Source organism: Rhea pennata, chromosome 7 (assembly GCF_028389875.1).
Source record: "Rhea pennata isolate bPtePen1 chromosome 7, bPtePen1.pri, whole genome shotgun sequence".
Classification (NCBI taxonomy): domain Eukaryota; kingdom Metazoa; phylum Chordata; class Aves; order Rheiformes; family Rheidae; genus Rhea; species Rhea pennata.
In genome coordinates this window covers 4,947,533-4,966,120 of record NC_084669.1, presented here as the reverse complement: position 1 = coordinate 4,966,120, position 18,588 = coordinate 4,947,533, and the positions used below count along the sequence as shown (strand labels likewise).

The window sequence follows — 18,588 nt, the reverse complement described above, 5'->3', positions numbered from 1 at the left end:
CGCAACCTTGGAGCAGTACCTGGCACAGGAGACTGTAGCAGAAGTCCCTGCAGGTGGCAAGGCTGGCACTTTCCCCATGCCAGGTCCCCGGCACGTGGGGATCGCTGGAGAGCCCCCACTGCGCAGGGCAGCTACTCGGCCAGCTCTCCTGAAGCATTACTTGAGAAGGCTTCTCACAGGGAGAGGATGGACCCAGAACAATCTGCCCTCAGATACCTACACATTTTTTTTGTCAAAAATATTGTACAGACTGTATGGATTCCTTCTGATGTGCTGTTCCCAGCATAAATATGTAACTTACTTGGACAGCACTCGGATTAAAGCAAAGCTCAAAAACAAAATTTGTGTTTGCTTGTTTTTATGCTGAATTTCCTGTGCTTTGGTGTCCTGTTTGTATTTCTATTCTAACTTTGGATTATGAAGTAGATAATTGCCTCTGTAGTCCTTCTTCCCAGGAACATAGTATAAAAATATTTATAGTTGGATATAAATAAACATTATTTTGTTTTTGAATTCCAGCTAACCAATAGACTCATTTTTGAGTAGTTAATACTATTTGCCCATGTTTTGCAGATTGAGACTAAAAATAGAGAGCTAACTTGGTTTTGCAGGGAATGGGTAAGAAATGCTATTTTTTTCATGTTTTCATTATTTTCTCACCATACTTTGCCATAGAAGCCCACAGATATTCACTGATATCAAGCTTCTGTGTTAGTAGTTAAGCACAACCTGCTACTCCCTGTTCTGGCTTAGGTGTAGTTAATGCCTAAGACTGAGCACTTGCATCAAACTCTGAATAAATAGTTAAATGAATGAAATCCAGAGATCATTTTCATTTGACTGATAATTATTACTTTTTCTAAAATAACTCCATCAGATGCATCAGGGCAATGAAGGGCAAGCTTTTTTTTTTTTTTTTTTTTTTTTTTTCTTTTTTTACAGAATTGTACAAGGATCTACCTTGACTGAGTAGTCTTGCAGAGAGCAACCAGTTCTGGGCTGCTGAGCTACCTAACATGCTTAATAAATCTCTGTCTCCCACAAAAACAAAAAAACAAAAACACTTCGCCTTATCTGTGGCAAGTTCAGGAACAAAAGAGTCTGCAGTTTGTACAATTTAAGTTAAATCCCCTATATGACAAAGAGACGAGATTTCCTTATTTAATTGTTTTTATTCTGTTTGCTTTTATTTTCATGGGGTTTTTTTATTTATTTTTTTCTTTGTTTTAGCACTTTATTTCTATCATCTGGAAAAAGACTAAGGAAATACTAAAATTCTCTCATCTCATTGCGATTTTACAAAGTTTTCTATCTCAGGCTCAAGAACTGTGATACAAAACAATGTTTTAACCAAATCATGCCCAGCTGAGGGAACCGATCAGTGGCCCAGCCGTTTTACTCATGGGAATGAGATCTCTTTCCATTGCCTTGAATAATACTTGGATCACCTCTTTTGCCCTGCTCCCGGGCAGCCCCGAGCCCGCGGAGGAGGCAGGCTACTGGGAAGGGGTGCAGTCCAGCACGGCCCTCGCAGGACGCCCTACGAATTCTTCATCGCAGCGTGGGCCAGCTCCGAGAGCGGTGCCCCGTTTGCAGGAGCGAGGCCAAAACCTGCTGCTTTTCGAGCTCCTGGGAAGCGCGGGCAGCCGGTGTTCAGGAGCTGCTCGCCGCGCGTGCAAAGCAAAGGCTCGCTCTGGGGCTGGCCGCGCTGAAACGGTCCTTGTCTCGCACGAGCTTGCAGGGCTTCTCTAAGGAACCTGCTCTTAAGGAAGACGAGTGACCTCCTCCCTGCCAGCGCTGCGCAGAGTAATCCAGATGTCTCCTGAAACGCTTTCCAGAGGCCGAGAAGTACGAAGGCCGCGAAGAAACCTGCAGAGCAAGCTGAAAATTAACTATTTAAAACGCCCAGCTTATATTAAAGTACAGATCCAAATCTGTACAGCCCTCAGGGGTTTATTGCACTGTGTTTTGGAAAAAAAAAGAGTTTCATGTCCTAGCAGATGAGGAGGTCGCTTGCCCCATCCACAAACTGCTGCGGCCGGACAGAGCAAGCTGCCGAGCTCGAGGGCTTGGCAGTGCGGGAGGGGACACGGCAATTGCCCAGCTCCACTTCAGAACAGTGGGAAAATTGCACCATGGAAAAAAAAAAATATCTGCTGTCGTTTTTCACCTGGCTCATTAACTTTCTCCCTGTCTTGTTCCTCTTGAAGCCAGTGGCTGCTATTGGATATGCTAAGGGGAGGGTTTAGCCTCCATTTCTGTAGAAGAGAAAGGCTTAAAGCAAAAATATTAAGGTAATTGAAAAATCAAGCTATTATAAACAAACTCTTGCCAAAAAAAATTAAGAGGCTGTTTTTAAAAGTTAGAAGCACCTGTTGCATGAAATTGCTAGCTTAAAATAAATAACACTGGCCGAACTGCAGAACACACCCCTTGAAAGCCACACGCTTATAAATTCGGAAAGGAGTTTTCCTCTGTGCCATCGGGAACACAGGTAAAATGAGGCCCCTGTTGCCCTTTGCCTGGATGCTGCTGCTGCACAGAGGATGCCTGCAGGGCTCAGGTACAGTGCCTAGCGCTGCTCTTTCTCTCTTTTGCTTCCCTGCAAAATCAATAGTGGCAAATTTTTCACCCTGACTCCAAGCCGATGAAACTGATATAGACATCTTTGCGGTTTAGAGGGCTTGAAGGACTGAAGATGCCACCAAATATTTATATGACTTTGCTTAATGTGTTGCAGGAAACATTCTTCTAAGAACAAATGCACATGATCAGTAATTAATTTTATTTAGTGCACTGGAGGGGCTTAGACAAAAATACCATGACAGATGGAAAGGGGACACCAGTGAGCAGGTAGGAGCAATGTTATATTTCAGCCTGGCCACATTCTTACTCCAGGATTTTCCAGACCTCTGTTAAAAACTGAGGGTTGCTGCTTCTGTTCTGGATTCTCAGTTTTATTGATTTATTTTCCTAATATTTTATACAGCATTTAAAAAAGAAGAGCAAGACATCTCTTCTAAACTGTAAGAGCACCTTTACACATTTTTTTCTGTGACAAATATGCATGAAGCTCCTTTTTCCTAAGCTGGATCTTAGAGATCCAAACATATCTGGAAAAAGCTTCTTTTATTCTAATCAACATCTTCTATAATAGTTTACATTCAGTAAATTTTATTACTGAAGGAAAAATTCAGTCATAGTCCTGCAGTTTATGTGTGTGTGTGTGTGTGTGTGTGTGTGTGTGTGTGTGTGTGTGTATGTATGTATGTATGTATGTATATGTGAATGTATGAGGCTGCTACGTGAATGATGCTGCATAAGGGGCATGCTCAGTGTTACGCAGTTGTGTGACCACAAGTAATAACAGCAAAATGTAGTTTGATTACAGAGATATGATTTTGAGCTTGACCACAGAAAGGCAGAATTCAGGCAGGCCTCCCCAGAGCTGTGCGGCCCTGCTCTGCTCTTGCTCGGCCCCCCCCACCACCGCAGTGCCCTGCTTGGGCGCCGCACAGCGCCCACCCTTCCTGTGCTGGGGCACCTGGTGTTTGCGGTACTTGGCGCTGACCTCACACTGGCCAGTTTTCGGATCAGACTAGTATTTAAGGCAGCAAACGGGGAGATCTGCACATTCAGGCACGTTTGTGGGGAGTTGTGAACGTGCAGCGGGCTCAGACCGTGAGCAATGCAGGTGACAGCCTGGACGTGATCCAGCACCGAAGGTAGCCCAGTGGTCTCCGTCACGTGGCTCTCCAGCTGAAAACCTCGTGGTCTACCTGCACCCAGGGCAAAAGGCATCACCAAGTGGTCCCAGGAACTCAGTTTTCCCCCCATAACCCAAATGCTGAGAGCAGTGGCCTGCTATGCTGCTCTGAGCACCAGCTTCCTTGTTTAGTCCATCATTGGCCACAAAAACCACAGCACAGTATGGTGGAGTCCCAGAAGACGGTGTTGGTTTTATGTCAGGCTAATGCTAAATCCATGGACCTGCCATACAGGCCCACAAACCCCTCACTCTTGGAAGATGCAAAGTCTTTAAAGCCAGGCCCGTAAACACAGGGGCTCACGTGCGGTAAGCAGGACAAGTTAGAGCACGCTCTCCTTGCTGCCGCGCTCCCCAGAACGCTGCTGTAAAGCATGTCCTCAGGTAGCCTGAGCTACAGGTGTCGCTGAAAACACACCAGTCCCTCTAGTAATTGCTATAATTTGCTTTTTCCTTCCAAAGAACTGCCGCTGAGGCTGGTGAACGGGCAGAACAGATGTCAGGGCCGCGTGGAAGTGCTTCACGGCGGAGCCTGGGGGACGGTCTGCGATGACTCCTGGGACACGGCTGACGGCGACGTGGTGTGCGGCCAGCTCGGATGTGGCAGAGCCACCTCCGCGCCAGGAGGGGCTCATTTCGGCCAGGGCACAGGACAGATTCTCCTGGACGAAGTACGGTGCCGCGGGAACGAAGCCTCCCTCCAGCAGTGCTCCCACAGCGGCTGGGCCGTCAACGACTGTCTGCACCAGGAGGACGCCGGCGTCATCTGCACAGGTGACTTCTGAGCCACGAGTGTCACCGAGCCCTAGCAGGCGGTAGAGATCTGCCAGTCTACAGTTCTGGTGCTCTGCAAAGGGCAACTAAACTACCAAAATCGTTGTCAAGCTCATCAGGACATCTCAGAACTACTGCCCCACGTTTCAGCAAACAACTTCCTAAGCGAGTACTGTACACCACACATTAGCCTTCCCATTTAAAATGTTTAGCTAAAGAAACTCTAAGAAACAGGACAGTTTTACATTTACTTTTTTTTTTTTTTTTTTGTAGAGTACAGTGCCACTCAGAGGATTTTGCATCTTGACATTCACGTTGCTTTCTAGCTAAAAGATGAATAGTGTCACTGAGAAAAAAAACTAGAAATTTCTCCGTGGAGTGCAGAAAAATCTTTCATAAGACTTATTTTTCTATGTTCAACATATATACCACTAATTTCTTTTTTAAAAAATTGGCTAATAAAAACAAAATTCTTCTGTACTGAAGGTTGGTTTTGTGTAGCACAAGTAAACTAAGAATGTTCAGTGCAAGCTGTTAAAAATGTTGTATTTCTCACTGTTCTCTCTTTTTCCTTTTCAGCTTCCATGATGTCTGAAATTCCTGGTAATTTTTATCTTATATGCTTTTTATTTTACTGATCAAGTAATTTTGTCTAATATACTTTTCTAATAGCAGTGTACAGCTTATAGAGAGGAGTATTTGTAAATCCTTTTGCCAACTTCCTCACCTATACACAATTTCAAAATTCCTCAATTTTGCAGTCAAAAAAAAAAAAAAAAAAAAAAGTAGTAAGCATTTTAGGTGAATTTCCTGCCTTTGATTTGATTATCAGATCCAGAGCAAAACTAAATCATGGTTAATGTCATCTGTCATTGGTAAGTTCTTATTCTTGCCTTGGATTTGCAACAGCCACCTGAAAACCTGATGATATGGAAATGTCCTTGATAAATAATATTCTTTTTTTGGCCTTCCAAAGAGTTATCCCTGAGACTGTTGAATGGCCAGAACCGATGCGAGGGCCGAGTTGAAGTCTACTACCAGGGCAGCTGGGGAACCATCTGCGATGACTCCTGGGACCTGATGGACGCCCAGGTGGTCTGCAGCCAGCTGGGGTGCGGCAGTGCTGTTTCTGCCCCGGGGAACGCCAATTTTAGCCAAGGCTCAGGAAATATCCTGCTTGACGATGTGCACTGCAAAGGGAATGAGGCTCACATCTGGGAGTGCCCCAGCAGAGGGTGGCTGGTGCATAACTGCGTGCACGTCGAAGATGCCAGTGTCGTTTGCTCAGGTGCGTTTTCCCTAACGGTCCTGCGTTGCAAGGATAAACGTCAGCACAGAAAACACCTTGCAAAAGCCTTCTGCTGCATTCCTCATGCACTAAACCTGTGTTCACCCTATGTCTAATATCATGTTTCACGTTGGCAATGGAGCACTGCCAAGGCAGGGCGCTGGTGGTGGCACAGGAGGAGCCCAGCTCTCCATGGCCTCGGCAGGAGGACAGCCCCCCAGGCACCTGCTCCCTCGGAAATACTCGCTTCTGCTCAGCACATGGCAGCCCATGAGAACTGCCAGGTGCTGAAGGAAAACCATGTCATCAAGTGCTTTTATATATCACCTGATGCTTCTTGCCCTCCCTGAGGTGAGGAGGCTCCTTGTCTGCTTGGGAATGCTAACTTATAAGTAAGTCAGCAAATGGAAACATCCCATGGGAGAAATGCCAGCGCAGATGCAGAGGGCAGGTCCAAATGGTCTTTGCATCACCTGGCACGGCCTACCTTTGGAAATTTTAACACAAAGGTCTCATTGTGCTAGAGGCAAAATAAATAATGTCCTGTGCAATCACAGGAAGAAACAGCCTGTTTGGACATCGATAAACTGAAATCTCTGTGTAATAATCTGTCCTCTTCCTTTTGTAGTTAATAGGATTAGTATAATCTGCTGTTCTGCTCTAACTGTGTATATTAGCAACAGAGCTACAAGAAAATTAGTAGCCTCGATTTATTCATTATGATGCACTTGCAGTCTTGAAATGGTAGTCACTTTAGAGGATATTTTAGACCTTTAACTTTTCACTGCAGTATATCTGAGTTTTTCATTAACCTGAGTCTTCTAAAAGCCAGCAAGAAATCATTAAAAGAGAAACTTTGCCTATCACTGCTCTTTCAGTTTCTCAGTATACTTCTAACTTTCATTAATTTTCTTTGTCTTTATTTTGAAGACCTTTTTTTTTTCCTAGTGATTACACTATCTTGGGTTTTTTATCACTAACACTTAGAAAAGTCATACTTTTCCCTTGAGTCATAAATTGATACATTTCAGAAATGATCTGACTTCTGCTGTAGACCTACGTGATAGTCCTGAAACAAGGTGCTTTATTCTGTTTACTACTATTTCAGTAATATTTTCAGCATGATGTGCAATATGACCTTTCATTGATAAATTCAATTGTTTCTGCAGTGACTGAGAATGCTACCTAAAAGTGAACCTTTTTTTTTTTTTCATTCACAGCTTCTACAAGATCTGAAGAGTCTGGTAAATATCTTATATTTGTATCATTGCTTTTAATATCATAAGTTTTATGTTTAAAAATGTGTTTGTATAATTACGTATACTGATAGATTTTAACTGAAAAGGCTGCACATATTGCTCTCTTCCTATTGGATGTGACTTCCATTTAAAATAATATAGCAGCATAGTCCAGGTACCAAATATATGATGGATTTTTTATTCTATTAGTTTTAAACAGCAGATAAAGCCAAGAACTTCTCCAAATTACATCTATCTAAACATTAAGTCTGAATAAATGAGGCTTGGCTTTGCATTTACAGTCACATGAATGTTCACACGTAAAGTTCACTTCCAGCAGTACTGCTGTGGACCCTATGTTGCAGAGCTTGAATTATTCCAGAATATTTTTGTCTTCAGATAAAATGGGCAGGTGCTTTGGAAGTGTGGTCTCGCCCCAGAGACTCTAAAAAAACAGGAGCTTCTAAGTAGATAGAAAATGCATGTTCACGCCTAACCAGTGAAATGGGCAATGCTTTGCGGAAATGACCTGCTCTGTACGACCTTCGTTCATCCTTAGCAAAACAATCTCTTTGACGCTAAGTGTCAGGTAAGAAGCATAGCATAGGAGTACAGGCTGAGAGCCAGTGGGGTAGACTGCAGCTTTGCAGAGAAGGACCTGGGGATCCTGGTGGAAAACAATCTGAACGTGAGCCAGCAATGCGTTTTTGTGGCAAAGGTGGCCATGGTAACCTGAGTCACGGTAGGCAGAGCGCTGCCAGCAGGTCAAGAGAGGTGAACCTTCCCCTCCACTCAGCCCTGGTGAGGCCACACATGGAGAGCTAGGCTCCCCTGTACTGGAGAGACGCAGACATACTGGAGTGAATCTAGAGAGAGCTCATCAAGATGGTCAGAGGGTTGGAGCACTAGATGTCCAGAGAGAGGCTGAGGCACCTGGGCTTGTTCAGGCTTAAGAGGAGGTAAAAGGGAGGTCTTACTGCTGATTATGATTTTCTATTCTGAGGGTGCAGAGAAGATAAAGTCAGGCTCTTCTCAGAGACACACAGCAGTTGGACAAGAGGCAACAGATACAAGCTGGCACTTGGGAAATTCCATCTAGAAATATGGAAAAAAAATATATATCGTGAGGTGGTCAGACTCTGGAAGAGGGACTCAAGAAGGCTGTGGTATATCCTTCCTTGGAGACAGTCAGAATGCACCTGGACAAGGCCCTGAGCAACCTCCTCTAACAGAACTTGCTGGGAGCAGGGGGCTAGGGGGCTTGACCAGAGATCCCTGGTGGTCCCTTCCAACCCACATGAGTCTCTGATTCTGCCTTTCCATGAAGTGCCCAGGTTCAGTAAAATTCTCTTCTCTCTTTCAAAGTAATGTCAGTGAGGTTGGTGAATGGATGGAACCAATGTGAAGGGCGTGTTGAAGTATTTTACAAAGGAGCCTGGGGAACTGTTTGTGATGATTCCTGGGATATAAGTGATGCAGAAGTTGTCTGTAACCAGCTGGCTTGTGGACATGCTGTATCATCTTCAGGAAATGTCACCTTTACTCACAGCCTGAGAAATGTTGTCATGGATGATGTGCAGTGCAGAGGGAATGAGAACTACCTGTGGGAATGTTCTCACAGGGGGTGGTATAGACAGAGCTGTGACAGCCGGCGAGATGCCAGCGTCGTTTGCTCAGGTACACTCTGATCTCTTGGCTTTATCAAGAAGTGTCACGATAAGAAATACTTTGTTTAATATGTAATGTCAAATTGGAAATTGCTCCCCTGAACTAGAATTGTTGTCAGTAACAAGGCTCTTCCCTACGCAGAGGATTTCCCTCATTTTGTTTTTGGTTTGATCGATATTTGTCATTACAAACTTCCATCTGACTATGCTTCAGAGAAATTTTAGAGTATTTTAAAGGGTTCAGAGTTCATCCAATATATTTACTTTAAAATCACACTATTTTTATCCACCTGTAACCTAACAGTGAGTTTTAATCAATTCTGTTTACATACTGCCAGGCTAGAGGGGAGCATCAAAAAGTAGTCCTGAGGCACATTCTGCCCTTACAGTACAAGCTTTCACGCAGGGGACTTTTCACGAGTTTAAGGTCCTCATCCACCATGTCCTACCTTGACAAAGCTTCTCTTGAATTTCAGTAGATTGTTTATTTGAGTGAGATGGTCAGGGACCAAATCCAAAGGTTTAGAGTCACAACTGTTTTGCAGTGCAAGGGCAGAAAACAACAAGGAAAAGGAACCATGACTCTGTCAGGTCCCTTTCAAACGGGAAGTGCTGCACTCAGAGTTTTGGGTCCTTACCTAAATTTAACCCTGACTTTTCTGATATCTGTCAGGTAGTAAAAGATATCAGTAAAAGAGGCAGCCTCCTCCTGTTCTCCACTGGTTTTCAAGCTGCTGTCAAGGAAAGTCAGTTCTTAATTTTATGTCTCATCATTTTCACTCTCTTCAGAACACATATTACAAAGAGTTTAGTTATCCTTTTCTTGAACACCTTCTGAAATAAAAACAGGTTTTGTAAAGAAGGATGAAATATTATGTTAATAAATGTGTATTTTGTCTATTTCTTTCCTTCACAGCTTCTACAGGAACTGAAATACCTGGTAATTTCAATTTCATGTTTATTTGATCATTTCTTTCTTGAAAGAAGTTTATCTAAAACATAAACATAGTTCTTGTTTAAATGACTACCAATATAGATCATCTTTAGTTTCTTTAATAGTTTATGTATGAGAATGGCTTCTTGAAGCGTAATCTATTTTGACCACAGTGAAAGTAGTTATTTACACAGTTTTCATGAAGATAACCATGTATTCTTAATAATGATTAAGAAGGCTTAACAATTGAAATTTAAATGTATATATGTTTGGGCAGAGTACTGAAATGATGGGACCTTTTATGTGTGAAAAATCTTCACTGGGTTAGGTTCCTAGAAGTCCAGAGTCTTTAAAAAAGGCACTGCATTAATTAGTAAACTAATAATTTTATCTGTTGGATGGAGTTACCTCAAACACAAAAAAATCTAAGATGGACTTTTTCCACATTCTAGTAAAACTCAAAAGCCCTTACATGATATTAAAACATAAGGAGAAAAGTTTATTTAGTTTTGAGAAAATCATGGCCCCTATTTTGTGGCTTAGATGTGATTAACTTCATCTCTTCATCACACCTGTCTCTCTAAGTAAAACCTTGGCCTTGCTTCTACTGAATTTAATATTTCACTGTTAATATATCAGTAGAAAAATGCCCACTAGCAGTTATCTAACATACATCATTCCTTTCATTCTTATTAATCTCATGATCAGAATTAAGCTGGGAATGAAAAAATGATTTAGGTAAATGTGAACATCTGTTCAGCCCAAGCAGAAGAGCTTTAGTTCAAAAAATGAGCCAAAGTGATTGAAAATTGCCGTATGATATTAGATCTACTGGCACTAATCACTTTGTTCTCTTCACTTTTCCTGGAGAGTCATATTAAGCACCAGGAGAATCCAATAGCCAGAGCCATATACTGAATCAATTCCATAATTAATCCAGAATTTTAGCTCATCAGTTTGGCAGCCTACAAAGTCTTATCCCTTTCTCTCCTCTCTTTTGAAGAAGTGTCACTGAGACTGATAAATGGTAGGACCAGATGTGAAGGTCGTGTTGAAGTCTATTACCAAGGAAGCTGGGGAACAGTCTGTGATGATTCCTGGGATATAAATGATGCACAGGTTGTGTGCCAACAGCTAGGATGTGGAAATGCTCTCTCCGCCCCGAGAAACGCACATTTCTCTCCAGGATCAGGGAACATTTTCCTGGATGATGTGCAGTGCCATGGAAATGAATCCTACCTGTGGGAATGCTCTCACAGTGGATGGTCAGTACATAACTGTGGGCACAAAGAAGATGCCAGTGTGCTTTGCTCAGGTATGGTAGAGTGAATTTATTTATGTCAAATTGTAAATTGTGTAAGCTGTAAATCTATCCATCAGCCTGAGACAAGGGCTATGGCAGTAAGAGTAGCCCAGCTGTAAGTGTGCAACATAAGAGAAGCACAGTAAAAGGGTGAATCTAGACCCTGAGTGTTTCTTTCTGTTCTCCTCAACAGTCCTTCAGAGGTGGTCACTGCGAGTGAGAGGGGGTGATGCACCCAGGGTCTTCTGGTCCTGCATGCTCAGAAGTCGCTATTAGCGGACAATCAGCCACACTGATGGGAGTGTAGAAAGCAGAGGCAATATCTTTTATACAAGATGCTAGAGGAGGAAGTGTTTGGTAGCCTTATAAATACCTTATACTTTGGGTTTCAGAGGGGTGTTAATCCCCTGAGTGTTCAAAGGTAGTCAGATACCACCAAATATGGCACAGGCATCTAAATTTCTGAAAGTATATTCCAGCTGAACCTACCCAACATAATCTCACCAGGACATTATTTTTAACCGATGTGGGGTTTTCTGACTTAGAAGTCAGTCCTAAAGAATAAACTCTTGCTCTAGCATTTCAATACAAGTTAAAGTGTTTGTCTTGAATAACGTAGGTAAAGATAGGGTATAAAAATAACTTAGTTCTACAACAAATTAGGCAATTGAAGAGATAGGATCCTAATGACTTACAGAGAGAAGACTGAGGTACAAAGTTCTCACCCACGAGGTACCACAGGTTCATGTTAACAGTATTTGTTCTGTTACTGGCAACTAATTCTTTCTTTTGAAAAACAACTGAAGCTGCTGAGTTAAAATGTTTGTATTGCTTTCTAATCCACAGCTTCTAGGGGAGTAAGAACACCCGGTAAGTCTTATCATTTATTTAACTGATCATTTTAAGAATCAGGTATTTTACTGAAAAATACATTTCACTTCTGTTGATGCAAAGTCTTAGGGGAAAAAAATAACTTTTATTTAGGGCAGACGAACAACTTCCCAGCTATAGTTTTGCAAAAGATGTAGGTGATGATGGAGGTCTTCAATTTAGGGAAACCACCTTGAAAAAGAATGTAAAGGGCATAATTTGTAAGTTATCACTGACCTGAAAATCAAATATCCTCACCCTATCTCACCACTCAGCAAGCCACATTGCAAAGAGTTGAAAATCTTGGACATACTTACAGAAATTAATCACAATTAAGAAGTTCAAAGAGTCACACATACCTGCCTGCTCAGCTTCCCTAGGAGTCATTTGCAGGGGACACAGGTTTCCTTGTGACTCTTCAAAGTTTTGTGCTTCTCCAAAGATTCGTTGAAACTACAGGGAAAAAATGACCACTTATGTGGTTCTTACACAAAATCCAGTCTCTGTATCTCACTGTTTGCTTATCATGTAAGTAAGTACCACGTAGCAACAGAGAGATGTTTGCCTGCTCCAAATACAATTGACAGGCTACGTGAATGGCCCTGTTCTGCAGAATATCTTTCTCTTGAGAAAGATATTCTGTCATGGGGTTCTGTCATGTCCATTTTGTAATACAGACCTTCATGTGGCACAAGCGCAAGATTAGAATCCAGGCTACGTTCAGTTTTCTCCTTAAGTGACAGCTGCAATTGCTCTGTCTTTGCTAGAAATATCACTGCGGCTGGAGAATGGAGGCAATAGATGTGAGGGACGTGTTGAAATTTATTACAAAGGATTCTGGGGAACGGTCTGTGATGATCTCTGGGATATCAGCGATGCTCAGGTCATCTGCAGACAGCTTGGGTGTGGGCAGCCCACATCAGCACCAGGCGCAGCCCATTTTGGGGAAGGCTCTGGAGTCATTTTCCTAGATGATGTGCAGTGCAGAGGGAATGAGCCTTATGTATGGCAGTGCTCCCACAGCGGATGGTCAAGACATAATTGTGGCCACAGTGAAGATGCCAGTGTTGTCTGTTCAGGTACTTTCTGCTTTATTTTCTTTATTTCAAGAATTTCCTATAAGCTGCAGTTTGAAATATAGCTGAAATATCACTAGGAATTGACCCTGTCATGCAGAATATTTTTTGTCCCACTTCTGTGAGCTATTAGAGACATCAAATACGAATATCATATCTATTTGCCAGCTCAGCACACCACTTTTCTCTTTGGTCATTCTTTCAGGGTCTGCAGAATAAGGAGAAGGAGGAAGATGTACATTATCTTTAAGGCTTGTAAATTGTTGAGTCATCTACAAGAAATCTTAGGAGGCACCTTCACCTTACATACCCCCAATCACTGTTAGAAATGGGTTTTGCAATGAGGAATAATGAAGAAGTCCTTTCTCCAATGAATTTTATTTATAATGAACTCACAATATCAGTGATTTCTCCTGGAGATTACCTGAGATTCACAAGGCTGTGTTGTGCGAGTCAAGTTTTTGACCTCTAGTTCCAGTAACAAGATATAAATTGTTCCTATTCCTTTCTCTTTATAGAATCTACTAGCATTGATATACCTTTTTTTTTTTAAAAAAAAAAATGAACCTCTGAGAGAAACTTAACTTGATCGACATAAGGTATTTGTTGACTCTGGGTGAAAAAAGAAAAGTTAGGCCTCCTCCAATGCAGAAATATACTCGGTCCATTTTACATCTCGAACAGTCTCCTGTCGCAAAGAGTGCAGCTCCTCACAGAAGCGATGTTTGTGGTTTTGTCCCTCCTCTCCATACCTCTGATTCACAAACCTGAAGAGAGAAGAACTCTTCAGCCATGGAGCCACAACAGCTTTGCACTGGGATGAGGATCCACCAGAGACTCCAATCTGAATTCGAACTGCTATCTTTATATGACTTTTACATTAGTCAATGGTGTTGTTTTCTCAAGTAAAAACAACCTTTAGAAAATAATATATTTCCATGCTCTGTTTAATGATAAGTCATTCTTCCAGTATTCTCCCTTATATGCATTCTGTTGGATGTCTCATAGTCTTGTGCTTCAATTCTCTCTGCATTCTTGGAAATAATCAGGTATTCAAATAAACTGAAATTAAACCTGATTATAATTGTATCTGTCTAGCAGAAACATCTTCATGAATATAAATTAAGCACAAATTTACTCTAATACATGGATTTAGATCAGCCAGCAATGTTTTCCACACATACCTAAGGTACAGGCTTTATATCATGTATTAAATGATGCGATGGTAACATATTATAAATGAGTAATAAAAATTTTTCATTGCATGACATTGTTTACTGCTCACTCCTCTTTTTTTTCTGTACAGCAACTCTGACTGCATTAGTTGCCCATGGTGTCCCTGTTAAGTCAGATATCCTCCTTTTCCCAGAAATGTCACAGCGACTGGTGAATGGAAGGAATAACTGCAAGGGCCACATCGAAATCTGTCACCAAGGAGACTGGGGAACAGCCTGTGACGGCTCCCGGGGCATAAACGAGGCACAAGTTGTGTGCAGCCTGTGTGGGTGTGGATCCGCCACTTCAGCACCGGGGAATGCCCGTTTCGGGAAAGGCTCTGGGAATATTCTCTTGGATGCTATCCAGTGTGAACGGCATGAACGCAGTCTCCAGCTGTGTTTTCACAGAGACTGAGGCACGCGTAGCTGTGTCCACCGTGAAGATGCCTGTGTTGTCTGTGCACGTATCTTCATTTGGATGTCATTTATGCTACATGATGCACATGAATTATGCTAAAAATATCATTCTGAAAACATATCAGAGGCAAATTGCCCCTTCGTGGTACGTACCCACGTTGCAGGGGGGACCCCTGCAGCCCGCGTTCTTCGTCCGTGCCTCAGATGTGCGCCCAGAGGAACAACCGCACAGCCGGGTGTGCAAGCACCGCACGCCAGCTGCACTGCAGGTTAGTGACTTGAGTTTCCCAGGCACCTGCTACAGGAGCCACAACACAAAATGAAAGTGTGTTATCATGAGGCTTTGGGAGCCTTTGTATTTCCCTGTTAATTTTGCAAGATTTTTGCTGCTGTAAAGGATGAAATGGGCCTATATACTGTCAATAGTTATACCTGTTGCTGTGACCAGAAATTAAACCCTTTATCTCTTGGCTCATACTACTCATAATTAAAATTACATGCAGTTATATCTAAAACAGAAGATTCTAGTTTTGCCTGACAGGTATTTTCTGCTTGCTTTATTTTAGTTGAAGAGCTGCAATGATTTATGTATGATTTGTGAGTAAAATATTGATAGGAAAGTACTATAGAAAGGAAAAGTTCCTTCTAGATCACTTAGAGGATAGGTGCTACTTATTGCTAGGTAGTACCAGAGCCATGAAAAACGAATGCTGTACCTTTGCATGTGTGTTTGCATAGCCTTACACACCCAAGCCTATGCTGAGAAAAAATCAGTGTACAGACAAAAAGATCTGCACATCTTTTACATGCACTTTTTCCCTCTTAAATCCATGCCAATGAGGACTCACTCAAGGAACAAAGCTTTACTAATGAATTGGTGTATTTTGCCTAATTGATTCTTACCACTCATTTTCTCTACTAATTGCCTTTACAATACTGCATAAGGCCAAAGTGAGATTTGACTGACTGTTCTCCAAATGCAGCTGGCACTGTGGCGTGAGGGTTATTACTTGTCTTTTCTTTCCTCAGAGTCTGCCACCACAGGAACACCAGATGTCGGTACCATCACACGTATCACACTGCCAAAAATACAGTTTCTGAAACTGAAGAGTGAAAAGGAATCCGGGCTTCAACCCAGGAGTCCAACTCCATTTGCTCCCCAGTTTTCTTCTTACAGAAGCAGACAAATCCTTGGTTTTGCCCGGCTGCTTTCTCCGTAGCACATAACTCACGACAGAGGAATCTCTCTCTGGCGCGGCACACGTTCATAACTCCTTCCCTGGGCGGTCTCAGCATGTGTTAAAGCATATTGTTTTCCAGTTTAATCCTCTTATCTTCCTTCATGGTAATCAGATATCATAATGAAATGTTGTCTTCCCTATGTTGTTAATTATTCATGTCATCATTTTTCACTAGTAACTAATGAAACAAAGACAGTACTATTTATCATTTGCAATAAATATATATCAAAATCTGATGCAGCTTTGTATCTGTATCTTCCACATGCCACAACAGCAACGTTATGAACTAAGCCCCAGGGCAATGCTGCCTGAGTTTCCCGAGGAAAACCAAAGCGCCGGCCCCGGTCTCTTCCAGCCACTGAGGCTGACCAAGGGCAGGGCCAAGTGTGGGGCCGCGTGGGTCTACAACCCCCGCGCGTGCGGGACGGTCCGCGACGGCTGCTGGGGGCTGGCTGAGGCCCCAGCGGGGCCGGCCAGGGGCTGCAGCCCCGCGAGCATTGCGTACAGCCCTGGCTCAGTCCCGGGCTCCCCGGCAGTGCGTGATGCGAAGGGGGAACCGGCCTGTGGCAATGCTCCGTGCAAGATGTTGGCGACCCCTGCTCTGCTCCTGCCTGGTCATTTGTGTAAAGGAAAGGGCTGTTCACAACCAGTTCTCAGTATCTTTAAAAGAACTATTGGGTGGCTCACTAGAATAATCACTTAGTAGGGATTTTTTCGTCTCTAATGCTACACAAAAAATCCTTGGGCTAGGCTCTCACTGGGTATTTTCTCCAGCGAAGTATTTGTGAGTTTCCCTCACATGCTTGTTTTCCTTTATGAAATACTACGGACTATTCCTCGTGAGGAATATCAGAAGGGGTAAATGAATTGAGTCTGTGGAAATGTTGGCTCATTGTATGCATCTCTCTTCTCCAGTAATTTGAGCTTTGATGACTTTAATTTGGGAGTTGACTGGGTTTCGCCATTTACATGCTGTCTTTTGTGTTGTCTCTGCGTGCTTTTTAGATCAGCAGTGTATTTGTTACTCAGGGCAACTCTGAATCAAAATCCTCAGAAATCACTCAACTTCAAGTCTCCCCAAACCCTTAGGAGATAAAGCTCTAAATCTAGCTTTCATAACTGGACCTTATCACTAGACTGAGCCAAACTTAGATAAAGTCAGCACTTGGTTAGGCTGTGTGCTTCTGTCACTAATCTATAAACCTGATTGCATTGATTTTACTCACTATCGAATTCCAAATGAAGAAGTTTAAGGACAGTGTTAGTCACACCTCTCTGGCACTCCGAGTGAGCATACTGCACTAGAAGGCCGCTTCTGTTTTCTCAGTAACAAAAGCTTAAAGGGCACTGGAGGCAATCACTGGAACCCACGATACCGTGCATGACCCCTGGAGAGATCAAAGGGATTTGCTAAAAGCTGAGAAAAACTTCTTTATTAAGAGAACACTATTGTCCATGTAAATGTTAAAGCAGGATAATCTGTGAAAATACAGCACATGCCAAAATAAGCAACCTGTGTTGACCTAAAGTCTTAGTCAATTAAGTTAGCTGGGTAACAGGATGAAGTTGTACTGTGTGCAGAGCCAAGTCCATTGATACCATTTACATTGGCATAGCCATCATCTCTGACAAGGATTTTCCCCCACAGAGGTGGGATTGGACTTTCGGAAGCTAGATGATGACAACCTTATACCAAGGCAATACACCTCCAGGAATAAGGAGCAGTACTCAATACTCAATAATCAGTTTTGTCCACAGAAGATGATTTCATATGTAAGATTTCCACTCTGTTTTACCAGTAGATTGACTATAAATGTGGGGAATGTTTGAAAGTCACGTTATTGCATAGCTTTGTTTTGGTTTGTTTTTTAAGTACACAAAAATACCTTTCACTTAGGAACTCATAGGATTGAATTTCGTAGAATGGCTGGCAGAGAGAAAGAACTGAAAAAAGAAAGAAATGAAAGAATATGTATTCTAATTATAAGTGAGAGTAAGTCTGGGCAGCTAAGCGATGAATATGAGGGTGTCACATGCTACCATATGGTAGCTGCATGTGCACAGGTCACAGCAGCCTTGAAAATATGGCATCCTGAGCCTTAATAGGAGCTAACAACCAGACAGAGCACATACCCAGGTCTCTGAGTTTCAATAGATTATTGCATTTAGAAATGCAAAGCACATTACAAAGCTGTGCAACACCTAGTCCACCTTATCCTCTGTCACACACACAGTGAAACCATGCAGATCCTTGCTGAGCTCATATGTACACAGGAGCAGGCACTGTTGTTATCAGATAATGATGTCTGCTACTCCTGAGGGAAGTGAGGACAGGAACTGAGGCTCAGAAAAGTGGAAAAAAAGACAGTCTTTGGCTCCCCTGCTTGCCCAGTTTTCCCATTGCATTTATTCCCCCTTTGTTTTTATAAGCTCATAAATTCCCTCATAGTAGCCAGGATTCCCAGAAATGTTCCCAGAACATTCACAAACATTCCCAGAAATGTTCAGAAGTGCATAAAAATTGTAAACACTGAGGAGTGAGAAATGCTATATTAGGTAAAGCACAATGTTAGTTCAAGAGTGGATAGGCATATGTAACATGAGTAAGTTTAATAGGGAAGATAGAAGTAAGTTCTTTATTCTCAGCACACTGAGACTGTGGAACAGCTTTTCAATGAGATTAAGAGTGCCAAATTCATTTTTGGTTTAACATGCAGCTGAGAACAGATAGGAAAAGATTTGTGCAGTTGATAGCCAGCATATTTCAAACAGTATATTAGGAAGTCTATTGCAGGCC

The 18,588-nt window shown here is 42.4% G+C and overlaps 1 protein-coding gene and 1 long non-coding RNA gene across 2 annotated transcripts in view; both read left to right on the top strand.

The window, feature by feature from the left end:
- Positions 1-18,588, top strand: part of DMBT1 (deleted in malignant brain tumors 1) — a 111,823-nt gene that overhangs the window by 26,221 nt on the left and 67,014 nt on the right. The window contains 6 exon segments of the mRNA XM_062580378.1: positions 4,229-4,602; positions 5,519-5,828; positions 8,432-8,743; positions 10,671-10,982; positions 12,608-12,919; positions 14,268-14,501. Coding sequence (XP_062436362.1) covers positions 4,229-4,602; positions 5,519-5,828; positions 8,432-8,743; positions 10,671-10,982; positions 12,608-12,919; positions 14,268-14,501 — 1,854 coding nt within the window.
- On the top strand, positions 14,513-16,027 carry LOC134143069 (uncharacterized). The gene is made up of 2 exons (XR_009959025.1): positions 14,513-14,819; positions 15,580-16,027. It is a non-coding gene; the product is annotated as an uncharacterized LOC134143069 (long non-coding RNA).